Source organism: Pleurodeles waltl, chromosome 7 (assembly GCF_031143425.1).
Source record: "Pleurodeles waltl isolate 20211129_DDA chromosome 7, aPleWal1.hap1.20221129, whole genome shotgun sequence".
Lineage (NCBI taxonomy): Eukaryota > Metazoa > Chordata > Amphibia > Caudata > Salamandridae > Pleurodeles > Pleurodeles waltl.
The window spans coordinates 901913314-901936001 of NC_090446.1; the positions used below are offsets into that span (position 1 = coordinate 901913314).

At 43.7% G+C, this 22688-nt stretch overlaps 1 protein-coding gene across 2 annotated transcripts in view; it reads right to left on the reverse strand.

The window, feature by feature from the left end:
• Window positions 1-22688, reverse strand: part of TBC1D9B (TBC1 domain family member 9B) — a 172277-nt gene that overhangs the window by 96145 nt on the left and 53444 nt on the right. For both annotated transcript variants that reach the window (XM_069199510.1, XM_069199509.1), the window contains exons 6-10: window positions 13860-14067; window positions 13065-13295; window positions 11332-11493; window positions 10093-10243; window positions 3365-3579 (exon numbers count right to left, since the gene is read on the reverse strand). In XM_069199510.1, coding sequence (XP_069055611.1) covers window positions 3365-3579; window positions 10093-10243; window positions 11332-11493; window positions 13065-13295; window positions 13860-14067 — 967 coding nt within the window. The remainder of the gene's footprint in view (window positions 1-3364; window positions 3580-10092; window positions 10244-11331; window positions 11494-13064; window positions 13296-13859; window positions 14068-22688) is intronic.

Here is a 22688-nt window from a genome sequence, read left to right on the forward strand (position 1 = left end):
GTTATTGGTCAGGGTGATTGTGTCTGTACTGAAACAGTGGAGGGCAATTTTTGGGGCAGTCCCGAAGCTGGGTGCTCAGCTGGTCGACTCGGAGCCCAGGTGGTGCTTGTAGACCCCGAGGTCAATGCCGAAGATTTAACTTTGGGTTTTTTTCTGTGCCATGCAGAAAGGTGAGTCATCCGAAACAGTTTCTCGGCTCCAACCATGGCCGGAAGGCAGTGGCGGACTGGTGACCTCCTTAGATGTAGGTTTCACAGCCTTGATTGTGGGTGCAGGGACCTCTGTACTCATGGACTGCATTGACTACAACGCCTGGCTCTCGATGTTGGACTGGACGTCGGAGTCTGAGTCTTGGATTGAAAAGGCCTTCTCTTCCTGTGGTTCCTCCTGTGCATGCTCCTCCCTGAAAATATCTGGTTGACTTCTGGAGTCCGAGACGCCATCTCGAGTCCATGAGCTCTTCTGTCCTGTAGCGTTTTTTTCACCAAAAAGATCAACGGGCCTCACAGGTTTGCTTATTGTGGTTGCAGGAGAGACAGAAATTATACACATGGTGTTGATCTGTGTGTGGGAACTTGGAATGACATTGAGGGCAAAAACAAAATTGAGTCTGATTTATCAGATCTGTGGCATATCCAGAAGCGCTGTGTAAGAGGTAGACCGAAGGGCTGTTTTTGAGAGTACAAAAAAAAAAAATTCGAACAGAGGTTAGTATGAGAAAGAAATGCATTCGCAAACAATACCATTGTAGAAAGGAACACGTCGAACCAGACAGTGGAGAAAAACAATCTAACAAAAAGACTCGATGCCCATGTGCACTATCACCGAAAGGAGGAGTCACTCGATCCTGTGACTTAAAAACATTCTTTGAAGAAAAGCAAGTTGTACCACTCCAAGCCCAACAGTAGATGGCGAGCTTATGCATAGCATGTGTATCTACAGCCACACATGCCATCGGACATATACTTTTGAAAAAACACAACTAGCTTTTGCATTTTTAACTTCTTCACAAATAATTTGAAAAATGAAAAAAGTTACAATTGTTTAATAAATGTTAAAGTTATTTAGGCATAGCATACAGATGAACTGTTGAAGCAGCACTCTACATTTATTTATTTCTTGAAAACCAAATCGCATTCCTTAACAATTTCAGTGATATGTGCCTTTGTTAACATCCTCCCCTGACTCAACAATATTATTTTCTGCACTGGCACTAGACATAATTCCCAGGCTGCTAGGATTGTTGTAACAAGCTAATCCACATCCTAATCACTAAATGGGGATAGCAATGTATTCAATTAAGTTCCCCTCCCAACCAGGCGTCTTCAACGGTCTGCCATGGGTGTCCAAAGACTCTTGTATTTCCAAGTTTACGTCGTCTGTTCCTGCCTGCCACTCATCCGCATACAAATCTGCTATTTAAACCTGCTTCATTGATCTTCCTGTGTGTATTAATCATCAGATAAGTATCCTCATGAATATTTTCTAGACTACTTGTATCTACGTAAAATCAACACAACTGTCCACTTTGTACTTTAGCCTTATATCTTGCAGCCAAGAGCTAGTCGTTAAAGATTTGAACCTGAGCCCAAGCTACAGGTGAAGGCCTATAATACGAGAGAGGGTCTTTAAAAACTGTCAAAGCCCAAGGAAGAGGGCTGTTAAGCTATTAGAGCATTCCATCCACTGAGGGTAGAAGGTTTTAAATTAAAAAGGGAGAAACAGAAAGTCAAACTTTGGAATGTAGGAGCAGAAGTCAGCTTGTTTTTAGCTCTGAGCCACTCCACTGCTTCAATCAAGCTCCCAACGTTCCAGAGTGCTAATTAGTTTTAGTCATGCAAACATGTCTTTGGGAAGCAAAAAATGCAGCAGAAAGAATGTATTTTTTTTTCCATTGCCCACTACTTTGCATTAGAATTAATAATATGTACACAAAGGAGAAGCATAATCTGGAAGAAATATCAACGTTTTATAAAATAGCCACCATACCGAATATGGAGGGTTGCCATGTATGATTATTAAAAAAATATATATATATCCCTTAATTCTACAGGGTAGTCAGTCTCAGAATAATTTCCATAGACTGCCTATTCTGAAAGACCCGTAGCCATGCGCAAAGCATTTGATGTCCCTCATTTGGCTGATCACCTTATTTTTAGACGCACCTGAATAATAATAATTAAAAAAAAAAAAAATCCTAATTGGGGCTCTTAAATATTTGGTTCCCATATGAAACAACTAATATCTGGGGCCCTGAATTCGTACCCATTACATCCGCAGGACCACGCTAAACTCTGTCATATCTGAGGAAAGCCATCCAAGGTCCTTCAGACCTCAGTGGCCTTTTCATTGATTCTTTGAACATTCCGAGGGTATTAAGCAGTACCCTCTACGTGTATTATTTACCACTGGAGTTCTTGGGCCACAAAACGGTACACTCCAGACTGGCTAACCAAGTTATCTCTTTTAGACACTAGGCTCTCGCTGGACAGCAAGGGCGACAGTCAAATTAAATTCTAGTTGGGGGGGGGGGGGGTTGGAAACTCAGATTCAGTGCCAATTACACATACACTATTCAGTATCATAAATATCGAGTTAGAACTTCAATTTGTAACAGGAAAATGACTTTCAGTATCAGATATGTAAAGGGAACAGATAATATTAAGATAACAATTGGAAGGTGCTCTCACCTTCTGCAGTTGAGAGGTAACCCTAAAAATGTCTACATTCATGCCCGAGTCTATATGTCTACTGGCCACCATCAACATTTTCTAGTTTAAGCTCTCCTATAATGAGCTTTGATCTAAACTCCCCAATGTCTAAGTGACCCAGAGTAAAACAGGAGGTTACCAAAACACACAGATCACTGGCAATGTTAAGGTTTGTACATTGCATGTTTTAATTAAAGAAAAATAATTAGCAACGTTTTTCTTAAAACGTTATGAAATGTTACGATCACTTCCTGATGATAATATAAGCATCACCTTTCCACAGGAAACTACCCACCTACTACAAGCAAATTTGGTGAAAATTACCAAAATGAACATCTCGTTTTTAGGTAATTTTGCCTTTGCTCAAAAGTAGTGCTTTCTAAGGCTAACAGGTCACCAACCAGTGGTGTTACGTTAGAATTAGCATACTTGAATTAGATGTTTAGGTAACAGGACTAGAGGGGTCTGGGATTTAATGCTTTGCAGAGTCAGACTGATGTAGAATGTACTTGGCTGCTTGATATATGCTCCTCAATTTCTGACGCAATAGGCTTTGGGCATCAACCCACAACGGAATGGCTACATAGTGAACAGCCTGCAGAGGGGCATATTTCTAGGTCTTGAGGGTACTATTCTGGTGCCATCGATCTCACCTGACAGTAGCCAATGTTGGGATTTCGAAAGGCGTAGGCAGTGAGCACTCTGCGGAGGGCTGCGATCCCCAGCTCGTTCTGGAAAGCGGGGTGCTCCGGCATGGAGCGGTGCAAGTCTCTTTCAATCTCGTCTGTGGCCAAGTTGCACTTCCCCATGGACTCTTCCACTAGGCCTGCATAATAGCCAGGGTGAGTCACCATCTCATTCCAGGCTCCTGAGAGGTAGAAACACACAGTGGGGAATAACTAAGTAGATCATATATTGTTAAAGAGCCAAAATAGCCCATCAGACAGTTTATATTTCCCATCCAAGGTATGCGATTCCTATGCCTCACATTGCTGCCTATTGCCTTTGACAGGTTTCATTGGCTACTGGAGGCGACGTAGAAACATGTCTCACACGACCACATGTTCTGAGCAATATATTTTACGCATGAGAAGAGGCCAATCATTCACACTCAGTCTGTAAACAAATATGTACATGTGCTTTGAATGAGAACAGATACAGCAGACATCAGACCTGGGAACCAGAACAGCGCACAATTATAACTAACCTCACAATATGTGCAGTACGCAGACCACATTATGATCTGTCCTGAGTACCGCTACAGGGCACATTTATGAATAACAAAAGAATGAATGTAAATGGAAATGTTCGAACACATTTTCACCAGATCGGACTTCAGTACAGAGCACATATAAGAAAAGAAATGAGTGCAGAGTGCGTTCTGCTATACACAGATACAGCGCATTCTCGTTCCCAGGGAACATGTAGAGAGAGCAAAGGCCACCTTACCTGCAGTAGAAGGGCTTATACACTTTCACTAAACCAGAATGGTCAACATGAGCAGACCCTTGAAGTACTCTAGAGGCCGCCCCCCACCTCTGTAGGCTTTATGATCGTTTCTGGTTAGGGAAAACCCACGAAAGGGGCGCCTTGGTCAGAATGAATTGTAGGAGTGCAAAAGTCAAGACATGGTACCTATTCCCGAGAACACTTTGCGGTATAACCCACATGCGAGAAGTGGTACATGCTCTCTCGACAACAGATGCACTGGGGATTACCCTCACTCAGCAGCAGGTCTCAAGAGCAAAGTATATGAGAGAATAGAACAAGTGCGAACTATGCAAAAATCACGAACATAATCGGCTCAATAATCCAGAGCAGTCTTCCCTCTCCTTAGAGACAGATGACAGTCTTCACAGCGGAATAGTATTCCCCACCCAAAACATCCGCCCCATCCAAAGGCAGCACAGATCAATCGCACATCACTTAAGAACATGTTCAGAACCACACCTGATAGCGGGCCAACATTACCTTCACTGCAATAAATAGTTCATGCTGCTCTGTTCCATTGCTAGTTAGCGTCAGGATGGCCTTACTGTGCACTTTAAAAATTCGTAACATTATATATTTCAAAAGCAATACAAAGTGCAGTCATCACAATGAGACAGGCATTTTGCACCCCTCAGAGAACATAATACGCAGCTGTCTACTTACATATTAAAAAGGTCACTAATGTCAGAAGTTTGCACATTAAATGTTCTACATTTTGGCCAGTGTTGGACTTGAGAGACAGTCTTTTAGAAGGATTATAAAATATATCTCAGTTGTCAACCCAGGATGAACCCTCAATTAGCATTACGGCAGACAACTAACTAAATGCACATGAAGGGAGGAGCGGGAAGGTGAGGGGGCTGCTAGCAAGGAGGGGGGTGAAACGAGAAAGAAACAGCGGTGTGGAAGATGAGGGTCTGTGGGCCTACGAAGAAAGTAGTTCGAGGATAAAAATCACACGAGAGGCGGCTACCATCTCGGTGGAGAACTTAGCTGAAGTAAGATAGTGAATGCCTTTAGAAGAGAGAGGTTTAAACTCTTTTTTTGAACGTCACCAATGTCGATACAGTGCATAGATTTAGTAGAAGAGAACACGAGACGTTTGCCCCATTCTTAGAAAAGGATTGTGCCACTGTACATTCGTTTCTGAAGCCTGGAGTTTTTAAAAGACATGCTTCTACACTCCAAATAGATTTAAAACCACCTTTCAGTTTTGAAGCTATGTATCGAAAAGTGGTGGTCTGAATGACTTCGTGGGTAATAAATGTGGTCTTGAAGAGTGCTCTAGTTTCTATGAGGTGTCACTGTAATGTCAATAATCCTAGACATGTGGTGGAGTTTTCTGAATCTGGAGACAAAGCATGCTGCTGCATGAAATACATGCTTCAAGTGGGTCAGATGTACTTTTAGAAATCCAGTCAAGATTGAGTTACCATAGTCAATCACTGACAGTAAGAGGGATTGGGGCAGTCTCTTAAGGTCTTGTTTTGGGATAAACTGATGGAGCCTGAAAAAACTCAGTGAAAAATGCGCAACCTTGGCTATTGCATTAACTGGCACTTGAAGACTGAGCCTCTTATCAATAATGAAGTCTATAGATTTATCAGTCACTGATACCAGGTTTGCAACCAACACCACCACAGCAGTCAATCTAGGATTGTATCAATAACATTAAATGTGCAGATGACATAATGATAAACTTGGTTTTAGGGGAATGAGATTCAGTTAGTGCAAAGTAATTCACTCTTAAATCATTCCATCATTATCAAGATAATTTATTCGGTATTTTCCAACCATAAAAGTACACAGACAATACCATAAATAAAATGCCACCTCAAATACAAATAGAGACAACAGATCTCATTAACCATAGCATAACAAGTCTACATCGTCAAATGGGACTTAGGTCAGCAAATAAACATAGCTCATCATAGTGAAATCATACATTAGAAGGTTTTAACATAAAGTACAGTATTACAAAAAACATACAGAAGCAATAAAAAAAAATAGAGAAGACTAAAACTAATGTTCCAGTGATAATCAAGAAACTAAGGGCCAGATGTATCAAAGGGTTTTACCCATTCTGTGTCTATGGGAAAATGTGTTGGTACATATGGCCCTAAGAGACAAGGGTCACCACATTAGATCTAAAGACCAACTCCACAGTGGATACTTAGAAACTACGCAGATGTCTGCATGGACTCAGTGAGAAAAAGTCATGAGGTATCCTGGTGCTGTCTGCAGCCAAGTTGTTTGCATAAAGGAATGATTCATGGCTTCCTAGGCCAAGCATATTAGGGGCAGATGAAAATAAAATGAGCCAAGCATTCCTTCACATACTTACAGGTCAGACATAAGGTGCTCATAGAACTTGGTGCAAAGACAATAATGGTAGCGTGCCATATCAAAATTTAAGATATTGCAACCTTGCAGCTGAGGACGAAATATAATCTAAAAATGATTCAAAGATCGCCCCAGACATGAACTCTAAAAAGTTATCAACTAAGGACCCTTATCCCTTATATGGCACTCCTAGATTCAACATCATGAATGTGCGCCAAATATGCATTTTTGAGGAGGGCCCTCCAGATATATTTTGTTTGGGCATTGGGGGCCGGTTGAGCGGGTCAGTACAATTGATCAGGTTTCTATTAATTTATTGGAAGACAGTTCTTCTACAAAAGGGGCATTTTTACCTGGTCTCTGTAGACCTAAAATCTGAGTTTGATTTTAGTCCACGTGAAAAGCTGTGGAAGGTCCTCAAGAAGAGTGGGGCCTCTTTGATCTTCTGGACACGTTGGTTCGCCTTCTCGACGAAACATATGCCCAAGTTAGGTGGGGTCAGTGTGGAGGGCTCACTAAACGAATCCCTATACTTAAAGAAGTTTGCCAATGATGCATGGCCTCCTACTTATAGGACACTTAAAATGATGCCCCATAATTGGCTGGATGCAAGATGTCTCTCCTATTGTTTGCTGACGATACTTTACTGATGTCAAAGCCCCCTAGTGGCCTCAAACTTTTAGTGAACAAGCTTGCAGCCTTTTGTTCTGAGCAGGTTCTGGTGATCAACCAGGGGCTCAATATTGTTGGAGGGCAGCCGGTTGGATAAGGTCTCCGAATTTGCTTAGTTGGATATTATGTTAACTAGTTCTATGTCCTGGTCACCCCAGTTTGAGAGGAGTAGCTGAACCTGTCCCAGCGTTCTGCTGCCATTCTTAGATTTTATAGGTCATCATGAGCCAGGTACATATCCCCTGCTCTACAGGTCTATAGAGCCAAGGCTGAGGGTAGAGTCCTTTATGGGGCTGTGATGTGGGGCAATGTTGATCTGACACCATTGGGGGTGGCAGAGAATACATTCCTAAGAGCACTAGCATCCCAAAAATACCCCAATAAATACTGCTCGAGCATGACCTGGACATGGAAGCCATGATCCACAAGGCCTAACTAAAGCTATTATTGTTTTGGCAAAGGTTGAAGTAGTCCCCGGACCTTGTGGACTATTATAATTCCTTTTAAGGATGCGGTTTCTCATGATAACTATGGAAAAATTAAGTGGATATTCAAGATCAAAAATCTTTTACTACAATCACTAGTAGAAACCTGATACATTTTACTGATCATTTTCGAAACCTCGCCTGCAGTGGGGGTAGTGGGGGGGGGGGGGGGTGACTGGTCAGTGAAAAGCGCCTGGTGGTCTTCGATCCATCACTCAAATTTCCCTAAAATGTGCCTTGTAATGACCTTTTGGCTAACATCAGTAAGGCTGACTGGTCTGCAAATTAGGGGCGTGTCCTGCATACCCTTTTTAAAAATCTGGATAATTTCTGCAGCCTTCCAGCTGGACGGATTACAAGCCCATATAAGAATAAGATTTGTTGACATATTAAAATACATTACCAAGCCCTCTATGTCTTCAAGAAATAGATCGCCTAGGACACCCTCCAGTCCTGCTACTTTAGCTTTAATTGTTCTAATGGAATCGCTCAGATCGAACTTAAGATCCACTGATGAGGAGGGGAATCCCTCCTGCAAAAAGAGAGACCGTTCAGCATCAACCCTGGGTGCCTGCTGACAAAGATCAGATAAATAATTATGCCATGCTTCTCGGGAAAGAGAATCCACCAGCAGTGTGGTAGGGCGTTGATCACGATTGGCCGCCAGTCTCAATAATTTCCTAGTGTCTTTCTGGATGGCAGCATCATATATGTTTTACCATATAAGGGACTCCCATTCATGTTGGCTCTTAATTGAGCCTGTTTATATTCCTTCCTTTTTTCACACATCAGGGGAATTTCCCCAGAAATGAGAGCTCGTTGTAGCCTATTTTTCTTATTGTTACAAGCTTTATTAAACCATGTACGGCACAACAAAGGAGGGGGATGAGTTGAGCGACCTGAGCACGCAGAACAAGCGTTTTAAACAGGGTCTCATCACATCTAGTAATATCCAGGTCCCATGACTTGTCCTCCTGAGCATAATTCAGGTATTCAAGTTCTGAGGCAGCAAGCCCTAAATCTGGTCCATCTGAACTCTAATGCCCAGAATTGATACCACCTTATCCCATTTAATCCTTCTTTTGTCATTCGAAGGGACTACATTGGTAGTAAAGGAAACAGGAACATCTACCCGGAAATTAAACAAATCTTTTAGGGAGCAGTAAAGTGTGTTATGATCACAGTCACGCCTAACAATAATATTCAGATCGACCGAATTGTCCCAAAATTGCAAGGATATCAATTCTACTAGTGTGTCCAGGGTGATTAAAAGTATGGGCTGCACGAGGGTCTGATACTGTCCGGCTATTGCAAGCCCTCAAGCCACAGGATAAAGTAAACATCAAGAGCTGGAAGGGAGAGCTTGTCCAGCACTTCACTTGAGTACAATTCAACAGTGGGATTCCCCATTCCTCATCTTCTTCACTTACTTAATCTTTTCAAGGTTACAGCGACATATCATTGGGAGAGGAAGTTTCGAAATAAATATGTGTGTTCACTGCATACTGATACAGGATCCCTCAACTCTTAAGAAGGACACAAAAAGGCTTGAAATACAAATGAGAAGAATTGGTGTAGTATGGAGAATTATGAACCCAGCACCCCCCCGCCCCCCATCGTCCCCCCACACCGTACACATACACACACTTTTGAGCTTCTGTGAATGGTTTGTTTGGTGGGAGTTGAATCATCTAAGGCTTACTTCATTAATGCCCATAAGAGTTTGTAAAATCCTAATAAGCACAGAGTGGTTAACTGTATCAAAAGCAGCTGACAAGTGAAGCAAACAAGAACACAATGATTGCCTGCATCAAGTACACAAAGTGCATTATCAACTACCTGTAACAAGGCTGTTTCAGTACTGCAGCCTTGCCTGAAACTCGACTGGCCCTCATCCAAGAGTGCATTCACCCAAAAGTGAGGTAAACACAATGTGTGCTTGATAATCCAAGAACAAATAAACAGGGCATTCCTCTCATATCAAGCGCAACTATAAACCACACACACCTTAGAAAAGGGAAACATACACTTTTTCACCGGAAAATCAGTTTATGTTACATTTGCTTCATGGGGAAAGTGTTTACTGGACATTCTCATCATGTGGCAAAATGTAGCAACACACTGGCATTGCCTCTGGAAATTGACAAGCCATACAACAACTTGAACATGGTACCTTGAAGTCACCTGTGATTAGTATAATTGAAATTCACCTCAACTAAGAATTAGTCTTCTGCTCACTCGCCTCACATGAAGGCAACAGCACAGCTTTATCAATTCAGAGAAAAACTGTGCAGAAGAACATTGACAGTACATGCATCTCACTTTAGATCAGATAGCCAGTCCACCCACCTCCTGGAAGGCATGTTCGCTAATTGTGAGTGCGCTCTTACCTGAGAACAGAAGCCAAAGCTCTCCCCGTAGATTTTCTGGAATGCCCTTAAGAACCAGCTCGCGGGTCTTGGCTGTCCGATACATGCACATACCCCGCCCATACTCAAAAAAATGGATATTCCATGACTCTTCTTTCATCTTTTCCTTGGCCTACAGACAAAAAAGCCACAAACAGATAAGCATATTAGCATATAGCGCAAACACCTGAAGTATGACACAGGAATTGGGCAGATATAACAATGGCAGTATGCAAAGAACTGTAAGCTCATACCAGGAAGGGTAAGATGTATTTGTGCAGAAGGATTGTAATAAAATATAAGAAGCCATCACTTGTCCAGTGTGTCACTCTGTCACAAAACTGACTTCAAAACCGTAGTTCGATCCGGTGTATCCAAGAAGTAAGCCGAACTTCCTTTGTTAACAGCAAACCTAACATACTGGGAGGAGACCCTGGGCTTCCCAGTTTTTTCTCTATAAGCACTAACATTGAAGCCACTGCTATCTATCTGAGAAGTAGTTTAGATGCACTCAAGGCCCTAGTTCCTGGTCCTACATGCTTCCTTTTCCAGCATCACCTCTCTGCAACACACTGCAACTCCACTGGCCACAGCTTGAACTGCCCTGTAAACGCTCAGGCCACAGCTTTATGTACTGCATCACAACCTCTCTGGTGCCACTTATTTGTACTGCATCATATGTCCTTCAGGACAGATGGCCTAAATTGTGCACTACCTTTTTAAGAACCATCATTCTAGATTCTTGTAACATGCAGTATCTTTTTTTAGTTCCTCGTACAGTCTCATGATCTATGACTCACATTCTCCATGCCTCTAGTTTCCTGTACCAAGTCAAAGCCCCTTGAACTTTACATTTCTGTATTGAATTTTACCTCTTGTGCCACAATTGTCTGTACTGTGTGAAAATATTTACCCATTGATGCTGAACTGCAGCATATGCCCCTGGACTGCACCTTTGTCCCCACATCATGCTTCCCTGGCCACCACTCTTTAAACTGTATTGCATCTCCTCAGAACTCTGCCCCCTTTACGGCCTTATCCCTGTTGTGCATGATACTTCTTATGGCCCCATCTCAATGCTCCATGTAGTAGCTCCTCTAGCCACCAGCTCCCGGTACTCTGCTGTACATAAAATCATTCTACAACAGTGTACTTCCTGTGCCAATAACCCCGTACAACAACCTGCCTCCTTAGTCGTCAGCTTCCAGTATTCAGTCATACCTCCTTTGGCCCTAGTTCCCCTACAGTGTTCCCTTGATAAAGTTTCAGGAGCCCCTGTGATGCAGTCGGCGCCTCCCCAGCACCAAAGTGGCTTAGTTGATTGCAGGCAGTGAAAGTAGCGCCTGGAGCTGGTGGGCTACTTGAAGGCATCTTGGGAATTTCCTGCAAATGGAGAGAAGGCAAAGCAGTGAATGGCAGGAGGAACTCACAACAGTGGTACTTAATCCATGCACTTTCACACTTACAAAGCACATAAGAGCAATATATGATGGATTACTACACACTGAAATAGTGTCATTAGCTCAATCAAGCAGAAGCCTTAAAAAGTGGGTAAAAACTACTGTTGTTATAAAAACTGCATTCTATGTTTAGTGAGAGTTTAGAGTGAGAGCGCAGAGCAGTTTCATGCAGCACATCGGGATAGTGAGCATGAATGTCCAGATGTGGGAGAACAACATGGGAGAATGGGACAGGTGAGAACAGCCTTATTGCTCATATTTGCTGGGCCTTAATGGCTTCTAAATGCCTATTCATCCTATTAGTACGTGCACTGGCACTAGCCTACAATCATCAATATGGGCTGGACAATTAACAGTTTTTAGCACACACACCTTAAGGCAAGTCATAGTAACTTCTAATGATGTAGGTGTGCATTGGGGGCTATGCACAACAGGTGGACAAGTACTCAATAATATCTGGCAACATGTTGCTTACAATCATCAATATGGATTGGGGAATTAACAGCTTTTGGCACACACACCTTGAGTCAAGTAATTCTAACTTCTAAGGGTGTAGGCGCATATTGGAGGTTATGTGTACGAGTGGACGAGTACTCAACAATATTTGAAAACCAGTTGCTATTGTGCCGTATCAGATACATTGGTAAACGTCTAAGACAGCCTTCACACAAGCAGGTCCAAGTTTTGTGTCTGTATTGTGCGTGCCCAACTTTAAGAGCTAGTGCTGAGCACAACCACCCCAGAAACAATGAATCGTGTGGTTTTGCTTATTGATGTATGAAGTAACATACAGCTGACAGTCAAGAAACAGTGTGCATTTGTCAGCTTTAAGCCTTTTGAACTTATCATATACATATGGACAGCCACAGGCAATCATATTAGTAGCTATTTTACATTTGTATGTGTAGCTACAGATCAGCATAATGGATCGCTGTGCAAACATTTTAATCATGCAAAAAGATGTGTCCTTCGTATTCCGGATCACTGAACGCTAAAAGCAGATCAATGTGCGCATTCCTCCCATTCTCCTCCATAGACAGGAATGTGCAAACATTTTAGGGAACTATAGCTTTGTGTAGCCACATTTCAGCGTTAAAGATAGCAATATGAAGATATTTTACATAACTAGTTCTCTGTTTATTTTCCTCGTGTCAAAACCAAGATAAAGATATTTTAATTAGCTACATATATATTTGCTCATCTCCCTACACCATGGATAGACAAGGATGTGCTACATTTTGATCTCATCACCACATATTATCCTTCACCAATCTGTCCCCCTACTCGAAATAACCCACCCACCCTCCTTCAGCTCTTTACCATCAAATCTAACATGGCAAAAGCCATAGATGTGTGCTCCATTTTTATTTCTGTAAAGTAGTCATAAATTATTCTCCAAAATGAAATTACATTTGCTGTTTTAAAAGAGTTTCTGCCCTGATCTCCAATTTACATAATTTCTATTCCTGTTCCTACAAAAATGATTTCAGAAACCTCGTAGCCAGTGTTGTCTTTGCTCCCTTTCCTCTCAAACAGCCCTCTCTCTGCAGGGCTGTCCCCGCCTTGCTTGCCCAACGAGGTTCGCTGCAGAAAGTCTGAGATACGTTGCACCAGGAAGTTGCGGTCACGAATATTGGCAAACAGGAAGGTCATCTTGCTCTTGGTGCTGATAGACAGTGGGCTAGGCAGGACACTGGAGCTGTCTGCCTTCTCCACGATTGTCACCTGACCAGAAAAGGAAGAGAAGGACCAAAGGTCAATTCAACTGTCCATTTTAAAGCAACTTAGGCAAAGGAAAACAAATTTATTTTCGCATTCCCAGAACGTTTGTTCAGATAAAGTGCATAGAAGGTTGTTTGTGTCTCATGATTCGACAGACGTCATATCCACTAGAGACAACATCTCTGCTGCACTATCCCAGTTGTTCCTCAGAACAGGAGACATGGAAAGGTAAGTGAAGTAAAAAAAAATGGAAACAGAATGGTGTGTCCTTGGTGCATGGTTTCAATGAACAAGACAACAAAACTGCTCTTAGTGGACTTCAAAAAGCTGTTCTTCTGAACGTGTGAACTGCTGTTGTGTCAGTATCTAAGTAAGAAGTATTTTTAAATACTTCAGATCGGAGGCCAAGGTGTTCTCTCGGAAACACAAGATCATAAGCAGGAATATCAATCATTTACAGACTATGAAAATGGGACATACTGATGGCCTATGTACAGAACTCACTAGGCAGCACTTCCTCCTCATTCAACCTCCCCTTATGTGCTTGTCACCTAAAGCATCCCTCACCTCGCGCAGTGGGATGATCAGCTGACAGACCTCCTCTTCTTTGCTGGAAAAACAAATGTAGTTATTGGAGACAAACATCTGGCCTGGTACGTGCATCTTGCTGAAAGGCGTCCAAAGTGTGCAGTCTGTGTGTCCATCCAGCCGCTCGTCTTTGGGCAATCGGAAGGTTGCTCGGTATCGCTCGTTCTTGGCACGTGCATCCAAGTCTCTATGAAGGGAGAGGGAAGTGTTAAAAAGTTAGAGTGAGGAGGAGTAATGGTGATTAGACTTTTATTAAATGAACGGAACACACTGGTGGGAAATAGGGAAGGTACGAAAGATGACAGCGAAGAAGTTAGGTAAAATAAAAAGCTTGAAGAGCCACAAGAAGAATAGGGGGAATCTAAGAGGGTATAAGGGGGAAAGGTTAAAAAAGGGGCATAGAAGAAAATAAGGAATAAAAACAAAGGAGTAAAAAGTAATATGTATAAAGTGAATGACATAAAGGAAAAGGGTATACAGCAACAGAAGGTGATATGGGACAAACCAAGGGATAAAGAGAGATAAGAAAAATAAAAGAGAAGGATACATGATCTTTGAGGAAAAACACAAACACAATCAGGACAGTATAACAGGGGAGAGCTAGGGAAAGGGAAACACAGCAGCAGAGAGTGGACAAAATGTTTAAAAGAAGCATACACAGGTTCTCACAGTCAAAGAATTACTGAGCTACTCATAACAACCTCTAATGTTTTTGATTGTGTACTGCCTCCGTCCTTCATACTGCGAAGAATCTATATCCAACCACTGCTTAAACTTGTCTCAAATTTAAAAATCAAAACAACATTACATCGTCATTGCTTATAAACCCACAGAATATGAACATTAGTCTCCAGACTCACCAGGTCTCAGGTACCACTGCAATCTTATATGTTAATTTTCTGGTATTGCATACAGTACAGAACTCAATTGTTTCTAGGCTCTCAAGCACGGGAGCATTTTACATAACACAAAATTTGATTAATAACGGTCTGTTCAGTTTTGGTTAGATACAATTTACAGAATTGACGAGAAAAGGCATATGCACAGATGGGTAAAGTTGTGGTTCCAGTGGTCAGAAATTTGTCTGGCTGAAGCCTTGACTGAGCAGTTGCAGTTACAATGACTGAGTTTACTAGGTATTTGGGAGGCATCTTAATCAGTTAAAACAGACAGCATAAATGGTGTATGCATGTAGGGGTCAGAAGAGGTCTGTCTTGAGTTGTATGCTCAACTACATCATTGAATGGGCTGATTTCCATATGCAAATTGTATAAAAGGTGTGACCCTGCCACTGAGGAGCATGAGTCAACCCTGGTTTTTGATTCTGGGGTGACGTTCATCTACTGAGCAAGCTGCATGTACGATTGTATTGTACAATTTTTTAAAGGAATATGGACGGTGTTCCTACAAAGCTTTTGAGCATGAGGCACAAAATTCTGAATATGATTTTTACTGGAAGCCAGTGTAAGCTTCTGAGGTAATGTTTTTTAAGATCACAAATCTTCTTTAAAAAGGCGTTACCATCATTTAGGCTTGAGTTACCCAGAGCCCTACTGCCATCAGGTGATGTTTCAGAGGTATAAAAAGTACAGTTCTGAGCACAGTACCAACATTGCATACTTTTAAAGATGACACAAGCACCGAAAAAGCAGCTGTTAGCCACAGGGTGGTAATGATTTTCAGGTGGTGTGCTGGGAAATATTTCTGGGATTTATGTTTCTAAGCAATTTTAAGGTATTATCCTATGAGAGAGAGACAGACCTTGCAACAGTGAAAACGAAATTGGCAGTATTTCACTGTCAGGACATATAAACCACATTACTATATGTCCTACCTTATCCATACACTGCACCCTGCCCTTGGGGCTACCTAGGGCCTACCTTAGGGGTGCCTTACATGTAAGGAAAGGGAAGGTTTAGGCCTGGCAAGTGGGTACACTTGCCAAGTCGAATTTGCAGTGTAAAAATACACATACAGACACTGCAGGGGCAGGTCTGAGACATGATTACAGAGCTACTTATGTGGGTGGCACAACCAGTGCTGCAGGCCCACTAGTAGCATTTGATTTACAGGCCCTGGCACCTCTAGTGCACATTACTAGGGACTTACTAGTAATTCAAATATGCCAATCATGGATGAACCACTTACATACAATTTAAACAGGAGCACTTGATCTTTAACAAAGCCGACGACATCATCGCCCCGCACCTCCAGACCGTCATCAACTCTTCTTTTTCTTCTGCTACCTTCCCCGAATGCTGGAAGCACGCTGAAGTCAACGCCCTACTAAAGAAACCTACGGCTGACCCAAGCGACCTGAAAAACTTCCGCCCCATCTCTCTTCTACCTTTCCCAGCCAAGGTAATAGAAAAGACCGTCAACAAACAGCTGACCACCTTCCTGGAAGACAACAACCTGCTCGACCCTTCACAAACCGGATTCCGAACCAACCACAGCACGGAAACCGCCCTCATCTCAGTCACAGACGACATCAGAACCCTGATGGACAACGGTGAAACAGTCGCCCTCATTCTCCTCGACCTCTCGGCTGCCTTTGACACCGTCTGTCACCGCACCCTAATCACCCGCCTACGCTCCACCGGGATCCAAGGCCAGGCCCTGGACTGGATCGCCTCCTTCCTCGCTAACCGCTCCCAAAGAGTTTACCTCCCTCCGTTTCGCTCAGAACCCACCAAGATCATCTGCGGCGTACCTCAAGGCTCATCGCTCAGCCCGACACTCTTCAATGTCTACATGAGCCCCCTCGCCGACATCGTACGCAAGCACGACATCATCATCACCTCCTACGCCGACGACATCCAACTTGTACTCTCCCTCACCAAGGACCCCGCCAGCGCCAAGACCAACCTACAAGAGGGTATGAAGGACGTCGCAGATTGGATGAGGCTCAGCCGCCTAAAGCTGAACTCTGAAAAAACTGAAGTCCTCATCCTCGGCAACACCCCGTCCGCCTGGGACGACTCCTGGTGGCCCACGGCCCTCGGCACCGCACCGACCCCCGCAGACCACGCCCGCAACCTCGGCTTCATCTTGGACCCTCTTCTCACCATGACCAAGCAAGTCAACGCCGTGTCCTCCGCCTGCTTCCTCACTCTCCGCATGCTCCGTAAGATCTTCCGCTGGATCCCCGCCGACACCAGAAAAACCGTGACCCACGCCCTCGTCACGAGCCGCCTGGACTACGGCAACACCCTCTACGCCGGGACCACAGCCAAACTCCAAAACCGCCTGCAACGCATCCAAAACGCCTCGGCCCGCCTCATCCTCGACGTACCCCGCAACAGCCACATCTCCGCACACCTGAGACACCTGCATTGGCTCCCAGTCAGCAAAAGGATCACCTTCCGTCTTCTCACCCACGCACACAAAGCCCTCCACAACAAGGGACCGGAATACCTCAACAGACGCCTCAGCTTCTACGTCCCCACCCGCCCCCTCCGCTCCGCTGGCCTCGCACTTGCTGCCGTCCCTCGCACCCGCCGCTCCACGGCGGGTGGGAGATCTTTCTCCTTCCTGGCGGCCAAGACCTGGAACTCCCTCCCCACCAGCCTCAGGACCACCCAGGACCACTCCGCTTTCCGGAGACTCCTAAAGACTTGGCTGTTCGAGCAGCGATAACCTCCCCTTTCCCCCCTAGCGCCTTGAGACCCGCACGGGTGAGTAGCGCGCTTTATAAATGTTAATGATTTGATTTGATCCTGTGTGGCTGTAGGATCGGCATGTGAAATTATGCATCCAGCAAGTCGAGGGACACCATCTAGTCTCCCCGCTCCAGAGCCAGCAGTGTCTACAAAAGAGATAGCATCTTGAAACTTTCCTTGAGGAGGAAGGGATTCAAGACCCAAATGGTAGAATATGGGTTCTTAGACGTCAGTCTTTCTTGGGAACAAGAACTTAAGGGGAGTTTCATCACTTCCTTATCTAATGCTCCGGAACTAGTTCCCATAGGATTTACTCAGCAACGGTGAGACTCTTTCTGCAGGATATAAGCCTGCTCTCCTGAAGTACTTCAGGGTGGGGCGATTGTAGGTGAGAACATCTGAAAAAGGAGAGTGGTAGTCATGTTCTATTTTCTGCAGGACCCAGTGGTCTAACACAATGATTTCCCAACATGGTAGGTTGTGAAGCAGCTTCAAGTGACCTTAGTTGGTGGCAGTGGGGAAGGAGATGGCAGCTGCTGTTTGGCACAGGTCAATCTGTGAACCCACTGTGCCCAATAGCACAGAAACTTGTTTTGCCTGCAGTGCAGGCTGTGAACACTACCCTTGAAAGCCCACAAAACCTGCCATATTCACAGTCAAATTGACAGGAAGAGGAAGTCAACCTCTGGGATCAAGCGGGGGCCATAAAGTGGCAGGTCAAACTGTTTAGTTTTGAAGTCCCTCACAATCCAGTGGAATGTAACCAGGAATATATGCGGATGGCAAAAGAGGAGCCCATCAAGCTTGCCACCCTGTCTACGGTGTTTAGACCCTGAACTCTGTATTTGCTTGGCCGGTTTCTGCCTCCTGCAAATGACCTCTGTGAAATGGTAATGCAAGTGATCTGGCAAATTTGTCACAACCATTTGTGCCATTTCCTATAACACATGGGTGTAATACACTACAAGACAGGTCACATTTGAGGAGCAAAGGAAGAGACTTGCTGATGAGTTATCTTTTTATCCCTGGGGCTTCTAGATTCTTCAATTCACAACCTAGGTGAGCCATATGGAAAGATCCAGGGTTCCGTTTGGAGCAGCATGATGCCTTCACCACCAGATTCTATAGTGACGGATGAGTTGTAAGAACTTTCGGGTCCTAGGCACGGAGCAATGGCAACGGGTGAACGCATGGTTCACCACCGGTGCAGAAAGTGGCTTGCCACACACTAGAATGAGCTGCACCAAAACTTCATTAAATGGTAGCAAAGGCTCAGAGGTTGAGGATACTGGCTGTGAAATCTCAGTGAGAATGTTTGATTCCTTTCCTCTGTGGGCAAGATGAGTTCCAGAAAGTCAGCCAGTTTTGTAAGGGTGTCTGTAAATCATGCCACTTCCTCAAAGGAACTACCCAAGGAGCACTCAATGTCAATTTCTGGGCGAGGTATCTAGGCAACTTTCACTCTGCAGATCTAAATAGTCAGCAACATCAGTGTTGGAGAAAGAATACCTGACACACTTCTGTCATCCCTGTTTTGTCCAACAATTGGAGGCATTTGGATCTGAACTGGGTCCTAGCCAAAAAGGTTGTGCAACCCTTCAAGTATTCCCCCCCTTGGTAGAGGTCTATACTGGGATTCCTCAACCAGCTGTTGAGCCTGTGATTTTGAATGCACCAGAATGGTCTAAAGAAAATTTGCAGATGCAGCATTCCAAAGATAGTCCAGCACTTGTGGAGAGGCTGTCAGAGCAGGCATTGCATCTGCCAGCAGTAAAATGGCATTATAAAAAGAATAAGCAGTACCACCTGATGCCCAGGGAATACCTGTTGGCAGAAGCCATTTCGGAAAATGAGGTGGCTCCATGAGGCCAGAGGATGGACCAGTGCACTAAGGCCAGTAACTCCTGTGTGAAAGCTTTATTTTATTCAAGGTCAGCTCCGGGAGCTGGGAAATCCACGAAGGCCAGAGTTGTCCCAAGGCCCATGAAGGGCACTGCAGTTTGTTTCAGGGAGACAAACTAGTTGCTGCTCACAGAAACCCATAGTGGGGATTCTTACCATCAGTCAAGACACCTACTGCTCCTCTGGTTCTTCTTTTGTATCGGTTTGTCAACCTTTTGGAAGATTTACTAGTCGACAAAGGAGCGGGAGGATCTGTACAGACATCCAGCCCAGTGTTCATCCTGAGCCTTCGCTATCAACATCTTGGTCTCATGCTGTTTGATGGCTTTGGCAAGCATGGGGATTAATTTTGCACATGATCTGGATTAATACTTCAGCCCCAGACATCATGAGCATACCTTGTGATGGTCTGAAGGTAAAATTTGCATGTGGCTTGAACACTGATTTTCTGGGGCAATATCCTCTCCAGCACTGCAGATAATAAATGTTGAAGTTAAGAGTTTTTAGGAGAGATTGGGCAGGTACCACATTTACACCTATATGGCTCCAGGAATATCTTGTCTGGTGTAGTACCCAGTGCTGAGACAGAGTCAAGAACCACGTACTGGCGCAGGAGAGCGTTTTCAACTTTTGAGGATCCAATCTGGCACCTGGGAGATTTAAGTGCGAGAAACATTCCAAGAGAGATATTCGTCACAATTATAATTATAGCCAAGGGGCATATAACCAAGACTTGGAAACCTGAAGGTAAGGAAAATGTCACTTACCCAGTGTACATCTGTTCGTGGCATTAGTCGCTGCAGATTCACATGCTGTGCATAGTCCACCGTCTGGTGTTGGGTCGGAGTGTTACAAGTTGTTTTTCTTCGAAGAAGTCTTTTCGAGTCACGAGACCGAGGGACTCCTCCTCCTTTGTTTCCATTGCGCATGGGCGTCGACTCCATCTTAGATTGTTTTCCCCGCAGAGGGTGAGGTAGGAGTTGTGTATGTTAGTAATAGTGCCCATGCAATGGAATGAATAAGTATGTACAAGATAAAGGTTAAGGTAATATATTTACAAATGTACAAATGTTGGAGATTACTTCCAAACGGCTACAGGCTCCCGGGGAGGCGGGTGGGCGCATGTGAATCTGCAGCGACTAATGCCACAAACAGATGTACACTGGGTAAGTGACATTTTCCGTTCGGTGGCATGTGTAGCTGCAGATACACATGCTGTGCATAGACTAGTAAGCAGTTATCTCCCCAAAAGCGGTGGTTCAGCCTGTAGGAGTGGAAGTAGTTTGAAATAAAGTTCTTAGTACAGCTTGACCTACTGTGGCTTGTTGTGCAGATAGCACGTCTACACAGTAGTGCTTAGTAAATGTGTGAGGCGTAGACCATGTTGCTGCCTTACATATTTAGTTCATTGGAATATTTCCTAGGAAGGCCATGGTAGCGCCTTTCTTTCTGGTTGAGTGTGCCTTTGGTGTAATAGGCAGCTCTCTCTTTGCTTTAAGGTAGCAGGTTTGGATGCACTTAACTATCCATCTGGCTATACCTTGTTTTGATATTGGGTTTCCTGTATGAGGTTTTTGAAATGCAATAAATAGTTGTTTTGTTTTCCTGATTAGTTTTGTTCTGTCAATGTAGTACATTAGTGCTCTTTTGATGTCTAATGTATGTAGTGCCCTTTCAGCTATTGAGTCTGGCTGTGGAAAGAACACTGGTAGTTCTACTGTTTGATTTAAGTGAAACGGTGAAATAACTTTTGGTAAGAATTTTGGATTGGTTCTTAGAACTACCTTATTTTTGTGTATTTGAATAAATGGTTCCTGTATAGTAAAAGCCTGAATTTCACTTACTCTTCTTAGAGATGTAATGGCAATGAGAAATGCAACTTTCCACGTTAGGTATTGTATTTCGCAAGAATGCATGGGTTCGAAAGGTGGACCCATGAGTCTTGTTAAGACAATGTTGAGGTTCCATGAAGGAACAGGTGGTGTTCTTGGTGGTATAATTCTTTTTAGGCCTTCCATAAATGCTTTAATGACAGGTATTCTAAACAATGAAGTTGAATGAGTAATCTGCAGGTATGCAGATATTGCTGCAAGATGTATCTTTATGGAAGAAAAGGCCAGATTTGATTTCTGCAAATGTAGTAAGTATCCTACTATATCTGTTGGAGATGCATGTAATGTTTGAACTTGATTATTATGGCAGTAGCAAACACATCTTTTCCATTTACTTGCATAGCAGTGTCTAGTGGATGGCCTTCTAGCTTGTTTTATGACCTCCATACATTCTTGTGTGAGGTTTAAGTGTCCAAATTCTAGGATTTCAGGAGCCAAATTGCTAGATTCAGCGATGCTGGGTTTGGATGCCTGATCTGTTGTTTGTGCTGTGTTAACAGATCTGGTCTGTTGGGTAGTTTGACATGAGGCACTACCGACAGGTCTAGTAGTGTTGTATACCAAGGTTGTCTTGCCCATGTAGGTGCTATTAGTACGAGTTTGAGTTTGTTTTGACTCAATCTGTTTACTAGATATGGAAGAAGAGGGAGAGGGGGAGGGGGAAAAGCGTACGCAAATATCCCTGACCAATTCATCCATAGAGCATTGCCTTGAGACTGCTGGTGTGGGTACCTGGATGCGAAGTTTTGGCATTTTGCGTTCTCTTTTGTTGCAAATAGGTCTATTTGAGGTGTTCCCCAAGTTTGGAAGTAAGATTTTAGAATTTGGGGGTGAATCTCCCATTCGTGTACTTGTTGGTGATCCCGAGAGAGATTGTCTGCTAGCTGGTTCTGGATCCCTGGAATAAACTGTGCTATTAGGCGAATGTGGTTGTGAATTGCCCACTGCCATATCCTTTGTGCTAGGAGACACAGCTGTGTCGAGTGTGTTCCCCCCTGTTTGTTTAGATAATACATTGTTGTCATGTTGTCTGTTTTGACAAGAATGTATTTGTGGATTATGATGGGTTGAAATGCTTTCAATGCTAGGAATACTGCTAACAATTCGAGGTGATTTATATGAAACCTTCTTTGATGTACGTCCCATTGTCCTTGGATGCTGTGTTGATTGAGGTGTGCTCCCCACCCTGTCATGGAAGCATCTGTAGTTATCACGTATTGTGGCACTGGGTCTTGGAAAGGCCGCCCTTTGTTTAAATTTATACTATTCCACCATAGAAGCGAGATGTATGTTTGGCGGTCTATCAACACCAGATCTAGAAGGTGACCCTGTGCATGTGACCATTGTGATGC